The 19,215-nt window shown below is 45.7% G+C and overlaps 1 protein-coding gene across 1 annotated transcript; it reads left to right on the top strand.

Moving 5' to 3' along the window:
* Positions 1 to 954: 954 nt before the first annotated feature.
* setmar (SET domain and mariner transposase fusion gene) lies at positions 955 to 3,666 on the top strand. The gene is made up of 2 exons (XM_063216445.1): positions 955 to 1,216; positions 1,546 to 3,666. The coding sequence occupies exons 1-2, from the start codon at positions 1,088 to 1,090 to the stop codon at positions 2,383 to 2,385; spliced, it is 969 nt and encodes a 322-aa protein (XP_063072515.1). The 5' UTR covers positions 955 to 1,087; the 3' UTR covers positions 2,386 to 3,666.
* Positions 3,667 to 19,215: the final 15,549 nt, after the last annotated feature.

Consider the following 19,215-nt stretch of genomic DNA (forward strand, 5'->3'; position numbering starts at 1 on the left):
ACAAGGTGGAATGAGGTGAACTCTCCCCTTCTATGTCACGCATATCATTTGCATAAAATTTGCATGTCACGAAAAAAGTAAACATAACACTTTTTGGGAACGTTTTAACATGACTTTTAGGACAAAATATCACCCAGACAATATCCCATTTTATTCACAAGGCTTGGAACTTTCAGAATCTGTCCTGGAAATGGTCAAATTCCTTTACTTTGTTTTCGTTTCATAAACCCTTTAAAGAAACATGACAAGACCATACCTCACAACACGCTCAACCTCAACCTAATATAAATGACAAATAGACTCTGTCTGGCAGATGAATTTTCAATCTTTGTAAAAGTGTGTTTGTGGGGTAAATTAAATGTAATAGGCCCTATTTTAAATGAAACCTCCTTGACTTTATTATTTAGCACATACTGTAGGCATTCATTAAGGCCAGGCCATTGATGCCAAATCTTATCCCAATCAACATAGACAAACAAGCCATTGGAGTAGGCCTAGGTAGGCTATTTGTATAATCTGTCTTAACCATTTATTATAAAATGTTCTATCCCTATAATGTTTACACCATCAATAAATAGATGACTAAATGTGTGCGGACTAGACTGCTCACTGGGAACTTGAGATAATATAGGCTGAATTGGGAGCACATTTATTTTAAAGATCTGAATATAAGGGGGAAAACCTTGATTGTTAATTAACTAACAAATACAGGCCTATGGCATAGGCGTAGGCTACTAATCACATTTTCAAAAATATAGATTTCTTTTTTAAAGTAATGAGGTGATTGATTCAAATAATCTCTTTATGAGGAGAGAAGATGTGTGTGTAGGTTAAAAGCCAACAGAGGAAGACTGTTATGGGGAGAGTGTATGGGTTTGTGACTGGCCCTTTAAAACCATGTCAACAGAGGGCGGCCCTGTATCCCGGAAGTAGAACTACCCCATTGTAGCATCGCAGCACGGCTCACCGGATTGAAGTCGTGTTATGGTTATAAAGTAACAGTTTCCTATTCAATAGGATTTACGCCTTATCGAAATTTTAATGACTGCAAGATTCGGTGCACTAACGAGGGAAGTTGTTTTGCTACATGATGGCGTTGCTTACCACGTGGGACCCTGTCGGTTGTTGTGACCAAGATCTGAGTAGTGGAGCTGAAAATGTTCCAGTTGGAATAGACAGCGGGGATGTTGGTAAAACGGGCAAGCCGAACTTCAAGGTAAACTAATTTTGCTTAGCCTACTTGCTTAGCCTATATCATCTCTCATCTGTGTTCAGTAGGCTAGACGTCACGAGTGTTTAGAAGGGCGGGTAACCGGTTTCGCCAGCAGATGGCAGCAAATCTATAATCCTCGTGTTGATTGCCATCTGCCAGTAAGCTCATGTCAAGGTCAAGACAGTGCAATGCACACACAACTACATGTCCATCCTCATCATTTCAGTCTTGTAGATTGCATTTTGTAGTTTTCCAGAATGTGGTTGTCAAACAATATTTAATCATTAGTTTGTCTTTTTCTTTTTTCCTTTCCCCCCCTTATTCTTCAACAGTACACAGCTGAGAATGTTCCAGGGCCAGGCTGTAGCAGTGACCCTGCTGAGATCACCCTCCCTGGTTGCTATTGTCACCAGGTGGAGTCCTGTGAGACTAAGACCTGCCAGTGCTTACAGCGCTACGGACCGGCATACTGCGACCAACAGAGGTTACTGGCCCCAAGGGGTGATGGTGATGGTGATGAAGGAGGAGAGGAGAGCTGTGGCTACTCTAGCCCTGTGTTCGAATGCAACGCCCTGTGTGACTGCGGCGAGAGCTGCTCCAACCGTGTGGTGCAGAGAGGCGTGTGTCTCCGCCTGTGTGTGTTCCTCACGCCGAAACGCGGGTGGGGCGTGCGCACCCTGGAAGCCGTGCGGCGTGGCACCTTCGTGTGCGAGTACGCGGGCGAGGTGATTGGGCAAGAGGAGGCTCGGCGCCGGCAGCTCGCTCAGGGGCCCAACGACATGAACTACATCATCGCCGTCAGGGAGTTTGCTGGCCGGGGCAACAGCGTCGTCATGGAGACGTTTGTGGATCCCGCCACCAGGGGCAACGTGGGTCGCTTCATCAACCACTCATGCCAACCCAACCTCTTCATGGTGCCCGTGCGCGTACACTCACTGGTGCCGCGCCTGGCACTGTTCGCCACGCGGGACATCGCAGTCGACGAGGAGTTGACCTTCGACTATTCTGGCAGGTGGAACAATCGGACTTCCGGGACCGTTAGGGCGGTTTCGAAGGAAGAGAACCGGGTGGCTGACCAGGGCACAGGTTCCCCCCAGAGGAAGGCCTGCTACTGTGGGGCATCAAACTGCTCAGGCTACCTCCCGCTGGACATCACAGTTCTTCATAGTTAGAGATAGGGCTGTGTGATGTATATCGTATTAATATCGTGATATCAATATTGACTGAAATAATTGTGATAATGATTTTTCTCATCATCAAACAGGCCTAGTTAGAAAAGGGGGTTACAGGGTTACACTGGCCTGGTTACAGGGTTACATCACTGGCCTTGCACATCAGTGTAGTGGACATTCAATTTTCTATTGTATGGACACTGGGTCTGCTGCTGCCATTTCTGAACTCTCCAGCAGGTCAGACAGGCACTTGCTCTCTTGAGACTTCTCTTGACCTACTATAGGCCTATTAGAGGTTTAACGGACAAAAAGTGCATTCATTCCAATATTCTGTCTTCAGAGTTCAGAGGGAGTTTAGAAATACCTCAAGTATACTGTATGATGACATTGCTGAGGTATGGTATATGCATAAACATAATGTCTTTCTTTGTTTTATTTGTTACTTTTTTAGGGGGTTGTATCTTTTATTTGTGACAGGACAGTTAGAGAGGCGACAGCAAACGAGTGGGGAAGGTTCGACAAATGACCTCGGGCCGGAATCAAACCCGGGTCGCCAGTGTAGTGGTGCCGTGCCCAGCCTAATGAGCCACAGCTGGGACAGAATGTCATTCTTTACCATGAATTGTATATTATACTTCTACTGTGGTTCAGTTGTAAGTACTGTGGCCGTGGAAGCATCACGTGTCCTTCAGTCGCTTCCTAATGCTTCTGGCCTCATCTCTGGATCCTCTTCCTTAGGAAACTGTGAAGTTTCCTGGGGCCTCATGTACAAACACTTTGTAGATTTCCTACTGAATCTTTGCGCAAGTGAAAATCTGAAGGAAAAAAATGCATTTGCACCTGCAAATCTCAAATTTATGAGGTTTGTGGTATGTCTGATTTCACATGAAATTTAGTACACATGCTTTTTTCCATGCCAAGTCAGTGTTAGCACATCTGAAAATGTTTGTGGAAAGTTACTTACGGAGCTTTTTTGTGTGTATGTTATTTTTGTACTTGAAGCCCCAGCTCTTTTGGGGTCTTTTCCCCATTCAGGTTGCAAACGAGTGACTAACTTTCTCAATAGTTTTTTTTTGTTGTTGTTTTTTACCTGAAGGTCGGATGACAGAATTGTTAATAATGTTGTATTAAAGGCTGTTGGTGGAATGGACAGTGTGCGGGATTCCTTTACAGTTGAATGACAACCCCACTGGGATAATATCCTATGCACCTGTCCAACTACAGAGGTGTAAAATAGCGTCAATTTTTAACTGTTCACGATATTTAATAAAATACATTGAATAAAAGAAGACGGATTGCAATGAGATGTCATCTATGATGTTGAGTCTCTTGTCACAAGGCCAATGTCATCCGGCAAGCAGACCCCTGCGCTTCACACACTCTTGGTGTCCTTCATGTACCAACATACTTCTCCTATCCCGGGATGCCCCATAATCCATGCTGGGGTCTCTTGCACCAGGGCTATCTATCCTGGCCTTCCTCAAATGGCTAACACTGCTGGGTGTGCCTCTGATGACCTCACGGATGGTCATCTCATTTCTGACACCATTTGTACTGAAGAGGAGTAGAGCTGCCCTGTGGGTACTCAAACCCGGACCATCTGAGTACTCTACTGGACTTGTTGTGGCAGTCATAGTATATACACACACACACAAGTGATGGCCAATCCATCACAATGCCCTTATTGGGACAGGACAACGAGAGAGTATGACAGGAAACAAGTGAGTCAGATGGAGAGGGGAGATGATCGTGGTCCACAATTGAGTCTGGGTCCACATCGGTGTAACGGTACAGCACAGCTTAGCCCACTGAGCCACTGTACCCCCTCGGTGCCCTTCTAATACACTGTATTGTTCCATTATATGCAGTGTTGTAGTCTATGTAGAACGCAGGTATATGCAGTATATCCACCTCAAAATGTCAGGGATTTCAGTATACCCACCTAAAATTGATTGATCCATTATTATGAATAGCAGAAATGTATACAGTATACCTACTAGAGGTGTCAACAATGATCGATTTTTTTAAGTTTCAATTCCTTCCATGGATATTTCGGGAGCAAATGAATGTTAAATTAAATAAAATCACTTCAAAACATTGCAAGACTGATACAGACTGATACAGAAAACGGCCAATAAATTGTTGCTCAGTATCTGACTTGTATTGCCTCATCATGACTGATTAAACATTTACTATGCTTTGCAATGCATTGTAGAATTGAATCGGATCACATGGAATCGAATCGAATCGAATCGCTACCTCCCGAATCGCGATCGAATCGGATCGTGCGGGCAGTGCCAATCCACACCACTAATACCTACCTCAAAAAATGCTCAAATTTAAAGTATACCTACCACAAAAAAGTGGACTGCACTGCACCACTGATTATATACCGTAACATTGTATCTGCATCATACCTGGAGGCTCTTCTCGCTTGTCAGTTGTCGTGTAACTTGCACACTGTGCCTTTAAGATGGCAACTGGATGTTTTTTTTTTTTTTCACAGGGCCCGGCCCCCCTTCCTCAGGCCCTCAGGAGAGCTGGGCAATTAAACTGAGCCGAGCCTGTGGGACGGGTGCATCTATATAAGACCGAGTCCCTCACGCCCCACAGAGAGAGAGAGAGAGAGAGAGAGAGAGAGAGAGAGAGAGAGAGGGGCTGGGCCACGACCCACTTCCCTTATCCGCCATCCATCCGTCCGTCCCTCACTCTCTTTCTCTCTCTCTCTCTCTCTTTCAGCTGATAACGTACGTGGCCCCTCTCCTCAAAACCCTGCTCCACATTCAGTCTAGACCTGATTTCATATATCTCCCGTCCCTCTCATGCCTGTTATTAATACGCTCCATCTGGGTTAATTAGTTTGGAGCCCGCGTGTGGTCCTGGAGGAATTGGGCCGAGGAGAGGGACGGAGCAGTCACGTTGACATCTCATCTATGTCACCGCAGAGCATATGGGCTGAGAGCCATCTCACTTGTCAACTTGGTTGGTTTTGGACAGATTCCTCGATTTCTTGTTTGCTATTTTTTTATCTTAAAGATTTGTTTTGTCTTTTACAACTTTATTGATGACAGGACAGCTTGAGAGGTGGACAGGAAGGGAATGGGGAGAGAGATGGGGAGGGGTCAGCAAGGGACCCGGGCCGGGGAATTGAACCCAGGTCAGCCACATGGCAGGCGAGTGCCCTACCGGTTGCGCCAAAGCTGGGGAACATTTGTCCGTATAACAAGGGGAAGAAGGGGGAAAAAAGGGGGAGAAAGGGGGAGAAGAAGGGAAGAAGTTCACCAAGTCTCCGTATCGAATCCCGCTCGAAGCAACGGAAAATCAAATATATTGTGTTTTTTTTTCCTTGTTATGATAAAACAAATGGATACATGGTATATTTTGACCAAAATGATACTCTAGCCACCACTGAGGTGCATTTGGAGGTTTTTTTTATTGTCAGAAAACCTGATGGTGGTGGCATCTGATGGAGTTCACCAAAAAACACATGTTTACATGTTTTAGGTTTTTGACATGTTTTAGGAATATGCATACAATAAGTATCTACAGTCATGTTGAATTGTTAAAGTAATTCACATTTAATACAGTAACATATGTTTTTACTTCTAATTCTGTCTGTCGCTGTTGACAAAACAAGAAAGAGCCCATTTTATGAAAAATGTAAAACTGGGGAGCTTGGGTAATACATTCACTGCACAGCCAAGAACCTAACATATATGATAATACACCTCTATATTTTGGATTTGAACAACTTAAAACCTGTTTTTGCCACATTTTCAAGAACCAGTGGCCTACTTCCTAGAGAATCTAACTAATGAAGAAAAAAACACATGTACAAACATACTGTGCACACACAAACATAAAGTGTTTATGCAAGATGCCATTGACTTGAGAGGGCTATTTATTTTGGTAAATGCAGGTACAAATTAGGCCACTTTCACCACTCTCAGATTACTGTCACCACCGTCAGTTCTTAAGTCACCACCGTAAGAAGGAGTTTTGTACATTTTAAATGAATGTGCTTACAACATTTTCCTTAGGAGTTGTTGAATTATCAAAGTAATAGCCAATTTAAGCCTACAGGAATATTTGTGAAATTACAAAAAATTGTTTGTTCTATTTAGGCTTTAAGTAAGCATCGTATGACGGTACATATTTTAAAATTAGAACACATGAAACAGTTTTACAATAGAACAAAAGTGAATTTTCAACATTTAAAGGCATATGTGTGAACCAAAAAATACACATTATCACTTAAAAACTCCAGATACATATGCAACCAAATCAATGCAACCAAATCAATACAATTTTAATTACTTTAATTGTGTCTGACGGTGTTGACAAAAAACAAGGTGTGATCAGAGAAAAGCCTGATTTCTGAAAAAAAAAAAAAAATCTGTCAACATTACAACCTGTTTTAGCCACTTTCTCAAGAATCAGTGAGCTACACAAACACACCCTACATGCGCCTCTTTTTTTGCAGCCACTCCTCCTTTGACATTTTCTCAGTATTTGGGCAATAAATTTTGCCTTTGTACTGGCTGTGTCCAGTATCTCCTTTGCGGGACTGTCCACATTTTCGGCAAGCATTTGATGTTACTGTGCGGGTGTACTTCCGCTTTTCTGCCGGTAGAGAAGGTGCAGGAGACACAGGACATGACACAGGGCGAGGTGTGATAAATTGAGAGTCTGCAGATGGCTTGGGCAGAATGTGTCGAGGGGCTGAGTGACTGATGGAGGCTGGGGCTGGAGGCACGGCAGCAGATGAAGCTGAGGCAGATGGTAGAATTTTTCTCAACTTGGTCTTCACCTGACCAGCTGTGTTGGGTGGCATGTTGTATGTGTGTAATGGGTGGCTGTGCCGTGGTGGTGAAGCAGGCTGCAGTTGTGCTGGAGGCAATGGGTCTGAGGACACTGGCCGAGCCACAGGGAGGTCCAGTCCTTGAAGGAGCACACTAACCTCTTGCTTCTTCAAACGGTCATTGTGCCAGCTATCAGTGTTTGTCTGATTAACCACTACCAGCTGCAGGGTGGTTTGCCGCGCATTTTGCCGTGGTTTGCCTGAATTCATCAGGATAAGCTGCCTGATCTTCCGGTAGTCCCTCAAAATGCAGTCCCATCTGGATAATGAGGCTGTGCCTTGCTTTTTTGGGGTACGGTAAATGTTGCAGAGCCTAATGAATATCAGCTCAATAAGACGGCAGCAGTCAGGCCACTGTGCTGGGGAGCCAGTGGAGCCCCAGGACACACCTCTTTGTGCTGTCGACACCAGGGTAAAGTCAGCCCTCTTTTTTGGGGACCTAAACTTCCCCGTGAGAAGCCTGTCCTGGTGCCGAGCAGCATATACCAACTTCTCTTTATCATATGGGTCCAGGTTCTGCCACAAGCCAACAATTGTGTCCTCCTGCTGTGGACTGAGTTACCAGGCTGGTCTGGCTCCTCAACTCAACCAGGTACTCTGCCAACTCATCAGCTCTAGCCAGTCCAGGAATGCCATGTCCACTTGCTCGCACCGGAGGAGCAGGAGGAGTCGGGGCAGCGGGGCAGCAGAAATGGACCCTGAGTGGTGGTTGGGCAGCAGAGATGGACCCTGAGTGGTGGAGGGCAGCAGAGATGGACCCTGAGTGGTGGTGGGCAGCAGAGATGGACCCTGAGTGGTGGAGGGCAGCAGTGATGGACCCTGAGTGGTGGTGGGCAACAGAGATGGACCCTGAGTGGTGGTGGGCAGCAGAGATGGACCCTGAGTGGTGGTGGGCAGCAGAGATGGACCCTGAGTGGTGGTGGGCAGCAGTGATGGACCCTGAGTGGTGGTGGGCAGCAGAGATGGACCCTGAGTGGTGGTGGGCAGCAGAGATGGACCCTGAGTGGTGGTGGGCAGCAGAGATGGACCCTGAGTGGTGGAGGGCAGCAGTGATGGACCCTGAGTGGTGGAGGGCAGCAGCAGAGAGGGTGGACCCTTGACAGCAGGCAGAGAGAGCAGCTGAGGAGGCAGCTGGACGGTAGGCAGCTGAGGAGGCACCTGGACAGCAGGCAGCTGAGGAGGCACCTGGACGGTAGGCAGCTGAGGAGGGGTTGGCAGCTGAGGAGGCACCTGGACGGTAGACAGCTGAGGAGGGGTTGGCAGCTGAGGAGGCACCTGGACGGTAGGCAGCTGAGGAGGCAGCTGGACGGTAGGCAGCTGAGGAGGCACCTGGACGGTAGACAGCTGAGGAGGCAGCTGGACGGTAGGCAGCTGAGGAGACACCTGGACGGCAGGCAGCTGAGGAGGCACCTGGACGGCAGGCAGCTGAGGAGGGGTTGGCAGCTGGACGGCAGGCAGCTGAGGAGGGGTTGGCAGCTGGACGGTAGGCAGCTGTGGAGGGGTTGGCAGCTGGACGGTAGACAGCTGAGGAGGGGTTGGCACCTGGACGGTAGGCAGCTGGGCACGTGGATCCTGGGGAGTGGGTCGATGGATGACAGGAAGCTCAGCATCTGGTGCCACTAGAACATCCACAATGGCCTCCTCTCCTAAAGTATCAATGAAGCCTTCGTCTTCTTCCACTTCTTGTTCTACAGAGATGTCCTCCAGCAATTCTGAGGTCCTTGGTGACCCAGGTGTCATGTCCTCCAGGGGCTGTCGACTCTGCCTCAACAAGTACTGGACTCCAATCAGCTCACCTGGGCAAACATATCAAGAGAAAAATTAAGGGAAAATCAATGTGTTTCTCTGGAGGTACAGTAGAGACAGTAGAGTGTTATGTATTAATCCTGAGGGGAAATTAAGATGTCCAGTACCATACATACTTAAATACAGAATACACGAGACATTACACGCATCCATTACACACACACACACACCACACACACACACACACACACACACACATACCACACACACACACACACACACACACACAAACACAAACACACACACACACACAAGGTGATTGTCCTGTGTGGCTATATCGGAGAACAACTCTTCAATTTCTCTTTTTGTGAACTTAAATAAAGTGTTTTTGGTAACACTTTACTTTACGGATCGCTAATAAGGTGGTCATTTCATGTTAATTTCAATGTTATTTCAGGGTAATAACTGTTTGTTTTTAGTAACAACAGCAAAATAACCATACAGTTTCCAGTGCATTGTGGTGACACCCTGATGACTCGCAGCACGGTGACACTTTGTTCACACACACACACACACACACACACACACACACACACACACACACACACACACACACACACAGAGAGAGACACACAGACACACACACACACAATGCACTGGAAACTGTACGGTTAATTTTGCTGTTGTTACTAAAAACAAACAGTTATTATCCTGAAATAACTATGAAATAACTATGAAATTAACACAAAATTACCACCTTATTAGCGATCCGTAAAGTAAAGTGTTACCGAGTTTTTTTCCATGATATGTATTTATTCTCAATTTTTTCACGTCAGATCAGTTCAGGTCATGTGCATACTAGTACAAAGTACAAGTGCCACAACAATGAAAATACAATTCACCTTAGCACTCTGTCTGCACTGTGCAATAAATAATTAACAAAACAATATCTTATTATATGATTTACCTGTGTATGCTGCAGGTGGAGAGAAGCCAGGGATCAATGGTACGCCAAATAATGCTGTGTAGTTGGTGTTGACAGCATCACCAGCTCCCCAGAGTAGGTCCGCAAGCTGTGAGTCGTCCCCAACAGCAAGTGCAGCTGCAGCGCGGTCTTTATTCCAACGGAACAGGCCTTCCAGAAGATAAATCTGGAAAATTGAGGCTGTTGGCGCTGTTCCCTGTGAAAACAGAAAGAAGCCAGCACATTAATTTATGACACCGACAAACATAACAGTGCTGTACAATAACATAAGCATTAGTGACAGGGTGTCATATTATGTAATGGCGAACCTGGAATAAACCTGGCAAGGTGGCAGTGGAAGGACTCCAAGGATGTCGAACCTCTGGCACATCTGTACGTTTTTCAAGGCCACTCCACCCTTGTTGAGAGTTCCCGTTTGAGTGTAGAGTGGCACATCTGGAAGGTCCTGGATGCATCCCACGTGGCGCTTCTGGATATTCCACAAGTGCTGTATTCGTACCGGCTCAAACAAACCTACTCCCATTGCATCTCTCCCTTTCGGCCCGCTGAGCTCCTCTATCAGCTTCCCCAGGAGGCGGATGGTGTTGTCCGTGCCGCGCGTCCGTCTCCTACAGTGAAGTGCCAGCTCTGCCTTGGTGATGCAGTTGTCCACTATCACATCTGTCAGAGAAGCCGTGGGCAGGCCTTCTTTGGTCAGCTGCTCCCTCTTGGCCCTTCGCAGGAGAGCAAGGTCCTCAGCGTCCCATTCAAAAATGCATGCTGACAGCCTTGCCATAAAGATGGGGTAAAGCTGATGGGCATCTGTTGTGACCCCTCCAGCCAGGCGTCGCATGAAATGCCAGATGTCAAGGCGGATGATGATACCTGGCCAGCCACCAAACTTCTGCAGACGTGCCAGCCATTCCCCATCACTCATGGCTTTGTGAGATTTAGCCATCACGCCACGATACTTTCCAGCTGACATAAAGAATGAAAGAGAATAATAATTATCAAAACAACAATAATATAATAATCAACATAACATAAACCATACATGTATAGCATAGATATTTAATGTCAAAAGCAAAGCTGAGCCATACACTTGAGTTTAAGAATATGAACAGCCTTAAAAGGACATGGACTCTCACATTAAACATGATATCCATGCATTGAATATAACCTCAGCATAATTTAGGCCTTAATGTCCAATGCCATACTACACTTTGCAAATAAGCAGGTAACTTCACCCTTATTGCTGCTTACAGAAAACCATACTGCATAGAAAAATAAAGCTGACCAAGCTACATCTTCGTAAAACCAACTACGAGATATGAAAGCAAGAACTAAGCTATTCTGGCAGTGCCTTGCTATAATAGCTACAAGGCATCAAAATGGCATCAAAGCGTTTACAGAAATCATCACATGAAAGCGCCACATCCCTGAAAGCATTGGCCTAAACCCCAGGTGTAGTTATTACCGTGTTTATTTTACAGATGATACACGTTCATTTTACATTGAGACATTACGTGAAAAGCAATTCTGACGGTCTCCGTGCTAAGTTATTACTTACAACTTGTAGTACAAGGCATCAAAGTGTTTACACATCCCTGAAAACATTGGGTTACATCCCAGTTGTCGCGTGTTTATTTGACAGATGTTCACGTTCACTTAACATTAGAGAAAGTTACGTGATTCGAAACACTATCCATATCAAGGGAACAACAACATTGGAATTACCGTAATGCTTATCACCACCTAGCATGGATGCTAACACTGACAGACAACGTATCTCAAACACGGCATCACCGGCATCACACAAAGCATGAAATATTAGATATTACCGCTTAAATCTTAAAAGAAATTAAGTTATGTTAGGTGTGGTGATAAAAAGTAGCTAAAACATTCGTTTGACCAAACTGCCGCCAACACTTCAACACTGACCCTCTGACGAAAAACATCGATAATAACACCGAATGGTTTTATTTATTAATACTCACAGAAACTCTCAAACTCAAACTAAGCCACCCATCTCAATGACAATAAACATAACCCACCTTTTTCTCAGGTTCGCTGGTCTCGTTAGCAACTTCTGACAGCTCCGACATGGGATTGCCAGTGCGAGGCGACCAACGTGGACTTGTTTACATCACGTGACGTCACGTTCAGCGTGCTCGCTCAGCAGAAAGATAGAAAGCGCACAGCTATTCGTTTGCAAAACATGTAGGCCTATTTATTAATTTGATTGGACGGCTCCCATGGCCTGATTGGCCCGCTGTCGAAAGATAGAGCTGGCCCTGCGATTGGAAGTAGAAAGATAGACCTTACGTGCAAATTGGTGTTTGAAAGGTGGAGCAGGGATCGCCATTGGATGAAAAGTACAGACTATCGGCTTCCAGGTAGGGCCACGGCAGGGCCTGTTCATTATTTTTTAAATTATTATTCCTTAATTTTTTGTAGGGTGGTGGGGCTAAGAGTAAGTGATCGATATTTGTTCTTCAGACCATGATGTCCAATATTATATACAAATGCCATTGCACGCACAGCACATTCCACTGAGTCTTACCAATGTACAGAAAATGTATTGCAGATTTGTGAAATAAAAACATGATATATCATACCCACCCTCCTTCTACGTCTTGAACCAGTCTGTGACAAAATTATTTTTAGAAAAGAAAGGGGGAAAAAAACAGAATTCACCCCTTGGGACTGTCAGCCTACTGCCCTGTTCCAGATGATCAATTCAGGCCTGTATACAGCATGTATGTAAAGTACAAGATATGATAGTACAGTGCATGTAGACAGTCATGTGTAAGTGGTTAGAGCGTCACTCAGACTTGTAGCCCAAAGGTTGCCAGTTCGACTCCCGACCCCACAGGTTGGTTGAGGGAGCAATTTACCAGTGCCCTCCTCCATGACTGAGGTACCCTGAGCAAGGTACCATATCGCCGCACTACTCTCTTGGGGCACCATTGTGGGCTGCCCCCTTGCATGGGTGAGGCACAAATGCAATGCTCACTGAGTATGGGTGTGCAGTGTTCACTTGTGTGCTGTGCAATGCTGTGTCACAATGACAATGGATAGCATCAAGACATTGCTCCTGATCCCTTGTGTATTTTTGTGTGAAGTAAGTATACATGGGTTCACCGTGTTCATAAACACTGGCAGCCAACCATGTGATCTCATTTTTTTGACTGACAGGTGTTTCCAACAATCAGAGGATGAGTTGTGCGCAGTTAGTGTCGCGCAGCCAGGAGAAAACAAAAATGTAGAACCCATGTATTGATGACAATTTAATCGTCTGATTTGCAAGGTCAGGCTGTAATATATATCTTTGCTTATGCAAATTGACCCAGGTCAGTTGGCCTCTGTGTAGCATGAGACAGCGCTGGAAGTGGAAGACTGTCCATTCCTTTGATTCTCTTCTCATCTCATGCCTTTCTCTCCTCAGCTTTTCATTGTTTCTTCTTCACACAGTGAGACTCTGCGAATGCTGAGGTTGCCACAGAGGTCGAGTAAGCACTGTTTTTGTCTTAGTTATGACTCATGCAATTTGTTCTCCATTTCTCTCTCTCTCTCTCTCTCTCTCTCTCTCTCTCTCTCTCTCTCTCTCTCTCTCTCTCTCTCTCTCTCTCTCTCTCTCTCTCTCTCGTGTCCAAGTCACCATGGCAACAGAACAAGTGATATTGACTGTGGGGTGGAAAACAGTGTTTCACTTGGACTGTTACCAGATCGGAATATGAAATGTTGCACCCAACGGTCACCTAGCAACATCCCACGTGGCAGTTGTGTTCATTGGCATGCCATGGTTAAATTTGGGCATCTGTACTGACTTGAGGAACGCTGTACTGGCTTCCAGATCAGTTATGAATTGACAGTTAATGAATAGCCTATTCATGAAAGAATTAATCATTTGTTGAACTTGTTCTGTTTCACTGATTGATAACATTTTCTGGCACAAAGGCATCAGATGTCAGTAGGGCTGAGTAAGCTGTCAAAAAGTAGATCAAGATGTTTGAAGTGTAGACAGAAAGACACACGGATTGTACTCATTGATCAGTGTGGGCCTGTGAGTCCAGTTGCCAAGGCCAGACTTTCAGTCTTGATGTGAAAGTAGGGCAGAATTTTATTCATTGAGCAGCCTTTCTCTCTCTCTCTCTCTCTCTCTCTCTCTCTCTCTCTCTCTCTCTCTCTCTCTCTCTCTCTCTCTCTCTCTCTCTCTCTCTCTCTCTTTCTCTCTGTCTCTCTGAGTGGGAGTGCAGAGACCTGTTGGATGTAATGAGAGCATTAGAATGAAACGATATTCATCTGCTATATTCATTGTAGTCTTCCTGGGATTTCTTTGTTGCTTCTACACCTAGAGGATTATCATCTTACTTTAGACGAAGGAAGAGGGAAAAAAATAGCCTAGGTGACAGAAAAAAAGAATGTCACTCACTTACTTTTGTCCTTGACGGACTGTGAGGTGTGAATGGCTTTGCCACCAAGGACATCTGGCCCTGTCTGATAGCATTTACGCCATGTTTCTACTGAGGCTTCATCAGAGGCTTCAGCAGAGAAGGGGAGGGGGGGGGGGGCAAAGGGAGAGGGGGCCCAGAATTGGGTCCTCATTAGAATGTGGGGCTGAGGGGGTTGGGCGGGTTGGCTTGTCCATGAGCAGGGTCACTGACAGGACAAAATCATTTGAAAGGGCCCCCCACCCAATACAAAATCATATTAAATATAAAAAATTACATTTAATGAGGACCCAATTATGCCCCCCACCCCACCCCCCACCCCATCTCCATTCATGAGTGTAGTAGAGACTGTTGCTCAGACGTCGTGACATCTCTTGGTGAATGTTTACTGAGTGCTGACGTTATGGCGTGATATAATAATAATGATGGCAGGCAGCTCTCATGTGAAACAACCATGGCAATGCATTCCTTGCTGATGTGTGGAACATAGTGCTGTGCTCTGGGTAGTTAGACTAACAGCCTATTTTTGTGTGCTCCTTGTTTTCTGTCTGTCAAAGACACTCAACATATTCAACACTTTGAAATCATTTTGACGAGATGCCTATTTTAACTGCCTGTTAAACACACACACACACACACACACACACACACACACACACACACACACACACACACACACACACACACACACACACACACACACACACACACACACACACACACACACACACACACACACACACACACACAGGCATGTTCATGGGTGTAAACACACACACACACACTCACACTTTGGGGTTTATGTGCTAGACTGCGAGAGAGAGAAAGAGAGAGAGACAGAAAAAAGCTGATGATCATGGGAGTCTGCCACTGGAAATGGAACAAGAACAGGCCTCTGATGAGGAAACAGATGCTGCCACGTCGGCTGCCAGGGAGCACAGGGGCTGAAATTAGAAAGGACTGGCCATCTGCCATAGCGGGGTTTTCCTGATGGGCCCTGCACCCTCGTGGGCCCCTATATTCAGAAATGTTAAAATAATAAAAATTATTATTATTTACATTTATGAAAATAGGGGCCCATGAGGGTGCAGAGCCCAATGGTGCATCAATTCTGCGCCGCTAATTATGAGGGGCCCCTTCAAGCCAAAAGTGCCCTGGCCCTATTTCTCCCCCAGTCCCCAATATCGGCTGCCAGGGAGCGTTGCGCAGGGTCTGAAATTAGAAAGGACAGCGAGAGAGAGAGAGAGAGAGAGAGAGAGAGAGAGAGAGAGAGAGAGAGAGAGAGAGAGAGAGAGAGAGCGTGATGGACCAGGTGTGGGGGCTACACTACACATGACTGGATGGTCCATAAGGTATACAGGGCATTTGCCCGATGCGATGGAGGACTATTGATTATTTTGTTTGGCCTGGGCCTCCCACCCAGTGGCGGAACAATTACATACAGGGCCCCAGGTCAAGACTCTGATAGGGTCCCCCATATGGCCTGCCAAGGTCACAATAGGGCCCCCACATCCAACATAGGAGGGGCCCCGGGCAACTGCCTTGCTCAACCCCCCCCCTATAGCTCTGCCCCTGCTCCCACCTCAATGGTATCAGTCCTCATGCTGCCACCACAGGCCTCTCCGAGATAGTCAGATGTAAATGTTGGTTGTTGGGTGACAAATATTGTCAGACTTCATTGTCTCTCAATGCCAGCGTTGTCTCTCTCTCTGGTCTTGGCTAAAGATGCTAAAAATGCCTGGCCTGGCCCACAGTGGCCGACTGGCCGTAACGCTAGGCCACTGGGCTGCTACACCGGCGACCCGGTTTCGAGTCTGGTCGGGGTCCTTTGCGACCCTTTCCCTGTCTCTCTCCCTATTTACTTTCTGTCTGCCTCTCCTACTGTCCTATCACCAGTAAAGTAAAAAAGACCAAGATAAATCTTTTTTTAGAAAAAAAAAATGTCCAGCCTGATTTTTTCACCCCAGACCAGCCTGTGGCTACGCTGTGCTGTAAGTCAGGGACACAGCTGGCCAGGGTCATCTCCTCCACTGCCCTACCCACCTACTCCTATCTCCTGCATGTGTGCATAATGTGGGAGAGAGGGAGAGAGATTGTGATATTGTATGCCATGTAAAAATAGAAGTTTGCTCTACATTTCTTTCTCTCTGTCTGTGTTTGTGTCTGTGTCCCTTTCTCTTTCTTTCTTTCTTTCTTTCGTTCTTTCTTTCTTTCTTTCTTTTTCTTTCTTTCTTTCTTTCTTTCTTTCTTTCTGTCTTTCTTTTTCTTTCTTTCTGTCTTTCTTTTCTCTCTCTCTCTCTCTCTCTCTCACTACCCCTTAGTAAGGGTGGGCGATATGTATCGTCTGCGAAATTATCGTGAATGTTGTTTTGACGATGAGTAATTTTGCAATATCGAGATATTTTTATGAAGTCGCTAAACTCAACAAAGCGCTGTGACAGGACTCCTCCAGACAGCGACGACAGCCAAGCCTTTGAGCCAATAGTAATGTTGTTGTGAACTGGAGAATAAGTCTGTGAACCAATGAGCAGACAGTGCTGAGGGGGGCGGGCTGCAGCGTTTTGGCAGACGGAGAGAGAGGGAGATGAGTCGTGTCATTCGTGCAGCGCTGCTGCTGCTGGGCAGTGGAGGAGAGTTGCTGTTATCCAAATGGTGGATTTACATGACAAATTCAACCATTAAACCAGCCATTGCATGATGCTGAGGGCGTTTTGGAATTATGTGCTTTAATCAGCAACTGTTTGTGATTATGGAAAGCCAAATAGTTAGGAAGAGAAATAGCTTTGTCTCTGGTCCGAGAAATCGCGTTAGCATGCTAGTTAGCGAACTAAGCTAAGCAATGTTGTTCTCTACAACTAGAGTGGCTGTTACTCACTACTCAAACACCCACCTGCATGTATAGATATCATAACTGCTTAAGTGGACAAGTAATGTTAAGTTAGACTCGCGCAGTGAGTTAAATTACAATGTGTGAAATCCAACACATGCAATTTGCAGCTGCCATAGTTAAATTCTGCTTCCTATCTACAAATGCACTGTTTCCAGTCAAAAATGGCTGTCCTCTAACATAATCATTAGCAATACATCATAAAACTATTTTTTATTTACATGGATATGTTTTCATGACAAGTGATGAAGTATTACTTTACAGTCCAGCATATGCATATTATTAAATTCAAAAAGTGAAAGCTCTTCAGCACAGCATTTTTTCCCAACTCTCTGTCCCTCCCCAGTTAAAACACAAATGCAGCACTACTACCTCCAGTGCAGAATTGAAATTAGTCTGGAATCATGCACAAATCATAGACAGCATATAGACAGGTCATCAGCTGGGAAAATTAGGCCTTTCGTCCTACCGCACTTTTCTCTGTGGATAACTGACCAGAAGGCCTATTGGAAGAAATTAAAACATGGGGCCACGTCCATTTTTGCTCAGAATTCAATATGGCCGCCATTTTCCAAAATGACTTGTTTTCATGCATTATTACATTGTACTATAAGGTGATATTCATGAACGATTAAGTACTTTCAGCACTATTCTGTCCTATTTCCTTACATACATGTTTACAAAGGTTGACTAAACTAAAACAAATGAAAATAAAGTTGTCCACCTTGCAATATCCAAAGGAAAGTGCTGAAAATAATGATTGAAATGCACATACAGAGTCTATGGCTGGGAAAATTAGGCCTATTGTCCTGTCAGGGTTTTCACAGTGGATTGCAGAACAGAAGGCCTATTGAAAAAGATTAAAACTTGGGGCCATCTATGTCCTCTCAAAATGTTGTCTGTTTTTTCCAGAATGGCAGACGTTCACACATTTTTCTCAATACTGTAAGGCCATAATTATCAATAAAGATTACCTATTTTTCAGTTAAATTGCCCTATCTTCTTACAGACGTGAGTATAAAGGTTGTCTAGGAAAAGGCATAGATATATATATATATTGCCACTGAAATATCCAAAGGAATGTTGTCAAATGATTGAATTTCATAAACACAGTGGACTGCTGAAAAGTTCTGTGTGAGAACTGTGTGTGTGTGTGTGTGTGTGTGTGTGTGTGTGTGTGTGTGTGTGTGTGTGTGTGTGTGTGTGTGTGTGTGTGTGTGTGTGTGTGTGTGTGTGTGTGTGTGTGTGTGTGTGTGTGTGTGTGCGCTTTTCTCAAGTGTGTGTGGCCAGTGTGCTTCTTTACATACACTGACATAGACACAGTAGACTGGGTGTGTGTGTGTTGAGGGGGGGTTTAAGGTGGGGGGTAGGGGTAGGGGGGACCGAATGATGTGGAGGAGTGGGGGGATGAATGAGGGGGTGAGCGGGGGGTAGGGGGGCAGAGTGGGGGGTGGGGGGGAATGAGTTAGATTGAATTAGGGGGTGGGTGGGCCAGAATAGTTTGTGGGGGGATGAGTGAGGTGGTGGGGGGGGATAGTGTGGGGGGTTCAGGTGGCAGAATATAGTGTGTGTTTGTGTGGGGGGGTAAGTTCAGTCGGGGGGATCGACCTGCAAACTTTTCACAATGGATGGGGCGGGTGGGCGAGTATTTTGTGGGGGGGTGGGGGGAGAATAAGTCAGGGGGGGTGAGCGTGGGGGGCAGAATAGTGGGGGGTGAGTGAGGGGTAGGCAGAGTAGCATAGGGGGGGGATGAGTGAGGGGGGTTGGGGGGCAGAAAACGTGTGTGGTGGGGGGGGGGGGGAGGGGGGGGGGGGTGGGGGAGGCAGAATAGTGTGTGGGGGAAAAGACACTGTAGAGCAGGGGAAAGATGAGCGGGGGCACACACGCACGCACAATCACCCTTGCTTTATGCAAAAAA

This window comes from Engraulis encrasicolus, chromosome 14 (assembly GCF_034702125.1).
Source record: "Engraulis encrasicolus isolate BLACKSEA-1 chromosome 14, IST_EnEncr_1.0, whole genome shotgun sequence".
Taxonomy (NCBI): Eukaryota; Metazoa; Chordata; class Actinopteri; order Clupeiformes; family Engraulidae; genus Engraulis; species Engraulis encrasicolus.